At 49.0% G+C, this 5742-nt stretch overlaps 1 protein-coding gene across 1 annotated transcript in view; it reads left to right on the top strand.

Annotated features, from left to right (window-relative positions):
- LOC125035012 (mucin-1-like) overlaps nucleotides 1–5203 on the top strand; it is a 9479-nt gene extending 4276 nt beyond the window's left edge. The window contains exon 3 of the mRNA XM_047627061.1: nucleotides 4473–5203. Coding sequence (XP_047483017.1) covers nucleotides 4473–5203 — 731 coding nt within the window. The remainder of the gene's footprint in view (nucleotides 1–4472) is intronic.
- The last annotated feature ends 539 nt before the right edge of the window (nucleotides 5204–5742 follow it).

Here is a 5742-nt window from a genome sequence, read left to right as displayed (position 1 = left end):
AGAGAGAGAGAGAGAGAGAGAGAGAGAGAGGAGAGAGAGAGAGAGAGAGAGAGAGAGAGAGAGAGAGAGAAGGAGAGAGAGACAAAGAAAAAGGAGAGAGACAAAGAAAAAGAAGAAAGATAAATAAGAAAGAGAAATAAGAAGGAAGGAAAAGGGAAAGAAAAATATTTGTTTTGCAAAAAATAAGTAATCTCACTGAACTTCAGGCAAGCGAAACCAAGCCAAAATATGAAACTCTGTTGGAAAGCCAAATCATTTTTCGAACAACTGTCAGGTCTATTTTATAAATAAAACGAATTTGATTATCACGTCCTGCATATAGACATTTTCCATTAAAAAAAATGTGATGAAAATGAAAGCAAAAATATATGAAAGAATAACATACAAGTTTCATCATTGCAGCGCAAGTTTTTTTTCTAAATATTTTTTTTTTTTTTACTGTATAAATATATACACATTTTTCTTCCTTTCTTTTCCTTTCGTTTTCCTTCTTCTTCTCTTTCTCTTCAAAGAAGAAGAAGAAGAAGAATGAGAGAAAAAAGACGAAGAAGAAGAAGAAGGAGAAAAAAAAGACAAAGAAGAAGAAGAAGAAGAAGAAGGAGAAGAAAGAGAAGAAAAAGACGAAGAAGAGGCACGCGCAGACGACCCCAAGACCTCAGCCGTGGATTACTGGCCTATTTTACAACTTGGCTTCCCTGGCCTCTCTCAATAACGCCTTTGTGTCTCTCTCTGGTCTGTTTCTCTCTTTCTTCCCTCCTCCTCCTCTTCTTCTCCTTCTCTCTCTGGTCTGTTTCTCTCTTTCTTCTCCCTCCTCCTCCTCTTTTCCTTTTTCTCTCTCTGGTCTGTTTCTCTCTTTCTTCTCCCACTTCTTCTTATTCTTCTTCTTCTTCTCTCTGGTCTGTTTCTCTCTTTCTTCTCCCTCTTCTTCTTTTCCTTTTCTCTCTCTGGTCTGTTTCTCTCTTTCTTCTCCCTCTTCTTCTTCTTCTTCTCTCTCTGGTCTGTTTCTCTCTTTCTTCTCCCTCTTCATCTTCTTCTCCTTCTCTCTCTCTGGTCTGTTTCTCTCTTTCTTCTCCCTCCTTCTCTTATTTTTCTCCTTCTTCTCTCTCTGGTCTGTTTCTCTCTTTCTTCTCCCTCTTCCTTTTATTTTTCTCCTTCTTCTCTCTCTGGTCTGTTTCTCTCTTTCTTCTCCCTCCTTCTCTTATTTTTCTCCTTCTTCTCTCTCTGGTCGGTTTCTCTCTTTCTTCTCCCTCCTCCTCCTCTTCTTCTCCTTCTTTTCTCTCTGATCTGTTTCTCTCTTTCTTCTCCCTCTTCTTCTTCTTCTCCTTCTCTCTCTGGTCGGTTTCTCTCTTTCTTCTCCCTCCCCTCCTCTTCTTCTCCTTCTTCTCTCTCTGGTCTGTTTCTCCCTTTATTCTCCCTCCTCCTCCTCTTCTTCTCCTTCTTCTCTCTCTGGTCTGTTTCTCTCTTTCTTCTCTCTCTTCTTCTCCTTCTTATTTGTCTTCTTCTTCTTCTCTCTATGGTCTGTTACTCTCTTGCGTCTCCTTATTTTCTTCGTCGGCGCTGCCATATGTCTATTTCTGTGTCTATCTGTCTGTCTGTCTCTCTGTTAGTCTATATGTGTGCCTATATGTTTGTCTATCCGTCTATCTATCAATCCATCCATTTATTTTTTTATTCTATCTGTTTGTCTGCCAGCCAATCTGTCTATATATTTATCTGTGGTAGAAAAACCCACAATGTAAAACTAGATTTATTGAAAGTGAGACAACAATTTCGAAACTGTTGTCTCACTTTCAATGAATCTAGTTTTACATAGTGATGTTTTCTACCATAGTATCAACACGGTAGAGTGTTTTCACCATTCATATCTATCTGTGTATCTACTTGCTTCTCTGTCTGTCCATCTATCCTTTTGGTTCAACCTCTCGAAACACACACACCAGCTGATCCACGCACCTCCGCACGTGAATAACGAATTCAGTTATCCCTGACAGACCCATTAATCAAGAACACGAAAACAAAGGTAAACAAAGAGTGCGGACAACGCCATCTAGAGGCTATTTCGCTCAACAACTGCGTTTTCCCTTCGCGCCTCCGTCTCTCTCTCTCTCTCTCTCTCTCTCTCTCTCTCTCTCTCTCTCTCTCTCTCTCTCTCTCTCTCTCTCTCTCTCTCTTTCTCTCTCTCTCTCTCTCTCTCTAACGCGAAACCCAGATTTACGGCCGAGATAATGAATGTCAAGCCTTGTGATGCCCGACATTATCATCACAGCTACGGGGAAATTTATGCCCCCGTACCTTCACCTCGCTATTAACGCGGAGAGAGTGAGAGATTGAAGAGGAGGACGAGGCGAGAACGGGACGGGGGCGAGATAAGGCGAGATAGAGCGAGAACGGGGCGGGACGGGGGCGAGATAAAGCGACACAGAGCGAGAACGGGGCGGGGACGAGACAGAGCGAGAACGGGACGGGACGGGGGCGAGATAAGGCGAGACAGGGCGAGAACTGGACGGGACGGGGGCGAGATAAGGCGAGATAGGGCGAGAACGGGACGGGACGGGGGCGAGATAAGGCGAGACAGGGCGAGAACGGGACGGGACGGGGGCGAGATAAAGCGACACAGAGCGAGAACGGGGCGGGACGGGGGCGAGATAAAACGACACAGAGCGAGAACGGGGCGGGGACGAGACAGAGCGAGAACGGGACGGGACGGGGGCGAGATAGGGCGAGATAGAGCGAGAACGGGGCGGGACGGGGGCGAGATAAAGCGACACAGAGCGAGAACGGGGCGGGGACGAGACAGAGCGAGAACGGGGCGGGACATGGGCGAGATAAAGTGACATAGAGCGAGAACGGGACGGGGACGAGACAGAGCGAGAACGGGACGGGACGGGGGCGAGATAGGGCGAGATAGAGCGAGAACGGGGCGGGACGGGGGCGAGATAAAGCGACACAGAGCGAGAACGGGGCGGGGACGAGACTGAGCGAGAACGGGACGGGACGAGGGCGAGATAAGGCGAGATAGAGCGAGAATGGGGCGGGACGGGGGCGAGATAAAGCGACACAGAGCGAGAACGGGGCGGGACGAGGGGTAGATAAGGCGAGATAAAGCGAGAACGGGACGGGGGCGAGATAAGGCGAGATAAAGCGAGAACGGGGCGGGACGGGGGCGAGATAAAGCGAGATAGAGCGAGAACGGGGTGGGACGGGGGGTAGATAAGGCGAGATAAAGCGAGAACGGGACGGGACGGGGGCGAGATAAGGCGAGATAGAGCGAGAACGGGGCGGGACGGGGGCGAGATAAGGCGAGATAGAGCGAGAACGGGGCGGGACGGGTCGAGATAAAGCGAGATAGAGCGAGAACGGGGCGGGACGGGGGAGAGATAAAGCGACACAGAGCGAGAACGAGACGGGGGCGAGCTAGAGCGAGAACGGGATGAGGGCGAGATAAAGCGAGACAGAACGAGAACGCGCGAGATCTCGACGAGGTGCCGACGAGAAAGCGCGAGATCGACACGAGAATGACCGAGATCTAAGCCGCTTCGAATAGAAATCAGACGAGATAAGAGAGAAGGAACGAAAATGGGCGAGATTTTGACTTAAACAAGAAAGCACGAGAATGATTTAGCGGTTTAGAATTTAACGAGAGAAGGGACGAGACTAATCGAAATTTAGCGATATGGAAAAGAGAGGGCATGAGAATGAGCGAAATTTAGCGATATGGAATAGGAATCTGGAATGTGAAGTGAACGAGAGAAAGGCCTCGTACGAGCGAGATTTAAGCGGATCCGAATGGGAAATTAAACCGAGAGAAGGGGCGAGATCTGGGCGAGATTTGGCGAGAGAATGAAGAGGAAAGAGGGTGCGTACTCTTGCGTAGCTCACACGGGGAAGACCTGATTGCGAAGACCTAACTGCAAAGTTCTGACAGCGAAGACCCTGATTGCGAAGACCTGATTGACTGCGAAGACCTGATCTCAGCGCAATGCCTGGAGGAGAGAGACGCGCACATCATAAAGAGTGACCTATGGTTTCGCTGTTGCGGTGATAATCTACGGCGCCGAAAATAATTAATCGATTAGCAGGCACATGTAGAAAAGAATAAGAAAGAAAATCGAACAGAACTGCATAAAAATTGCACAGCTGACAAGCAAGAGTCAAAGAAAGCCAAGCGAGTATCGAAAGAAGACAAGCAAGTATCGAGAGATGACAAGCTACTGTCGAGAGATGACAATCAAGTGTGGAGAGATGACAAGCAACTGAGAGAGAGACAGAGAGACAAGAAAGAGATAGAGAGAGACAGAGAGAATGAGAGATAGTGAAAGAGAGAGAGAGAGAGAGAGAGAGAGAGAGAATCAGCCCATGGAAAGGACGAACCCATGGCAAGGAGGCACAACCCACAAAACAGAAATGACAGACTATGACAAAAAAGGAAAAATTTACACAAGCAAATTTTTGCTTGAAAACGACACGAACAGCCAATCAGCAAGGCGAGCAACTCATGAGCAAGACATACAGCCCAAGAGCAACACCAACGACCCACGAGCAAAACCAACGACCCATGAGCAACACCAACGACCCTCGAGCAACACCAACGACCCTCGAGCAACACCAACGACCCTCGAGCAACACCAACGACCCTCAAGCAACACTAACGACCTACGAGCAACACCAACGACCCTCGAGCAACACCAACGACCCAGGAGCAACACCAACGACCCACGAGCAACACCAACGACCCTCGAGCAACACCCACGACCCTCGAGCAACACCAACGACCCACGAGCAACACCAACGACCCACGAGCAACACCAACGACCCAGGAGCAACACCAACGACCCTCGAGCAACACCAACGACCCACGAGCAACACCAACGACCTTCGAGCAACACCAACGACCCACGAGCAACACCAACGACCCTCGAGCAACACCAACGACCCAGGAGCAACACCAACGACCCACGAGCAACACCAACGACCCTCGAGCAACACCAACGACCCTCGAGCAACACCAACGACCCTCGAGCAACACCAACGACCCACGAGCAACACCAACGACCCTCGAGCCACACCCACGACCCACGAGCAACACCAACGACCCTCGAGCAACACCTACGACCCTCGAGCAACACCAACGACCCTCGAGCAACGCAAACAGCCCCTGAAAAAGAGCGAGACAGACCTCAGCGAGACGGCGCGGGCGAGATAACCAGCGTCTCGCCCGTAAACCAACACGCTAATAGGGTCATAATCGTGTAACTGCCAATGGACCTGAAAATGGCAAGATTAAATGTCTTATAATGGCGAGGTAAAAATCAGAAATCTCGGAGTATATGAGCGTGACGGATTAAAAGTTATGGAGGAAGGGAGGGAAGAAGAATGAAGGGAATGGGAGAGGGAGAAGAGGGAGAAGGAGAGAGAGAAGATGAGGAGAAGGAATGAGAAGGAGACTGGGGATGAGACAGATGCGCGTGTGACTCTTTAAGGCCCTGCGTCGCTCGCGGGATTTTACAACATTTCTTGGAATGTACACACACACACACACACACACACACACATTTACACACATACATACATGCAAACATACATACATACACACACATACACACAGGTGTATATATACTTACACACACACACTCACACACACCCACCCACCCACTCACACACACACACAAACACACACACAAAAGCACACACACACACACACACACACACACACACACACACACACACACTCACACCCACCCA

Source organism: Penaeus chinensis, chromosome 2, assembly GCF_019202785.1.
Source record: "Penaeus chinensis breed Huanghai No. 1 chromosome 2, ASM1920278v2, whole genome shotgun sequence".
Lineage (NCBI taxonomy): Eukaryota > Metazoa > Arthropoda > Malacostraca > Decapoda > Penaeidae > Penaeus > Penaeus chinensis.
Note: the sequence above shows the minus strand (reverse complement) of the source record. Positions and strands in the feature narration are given on the sequence as shown.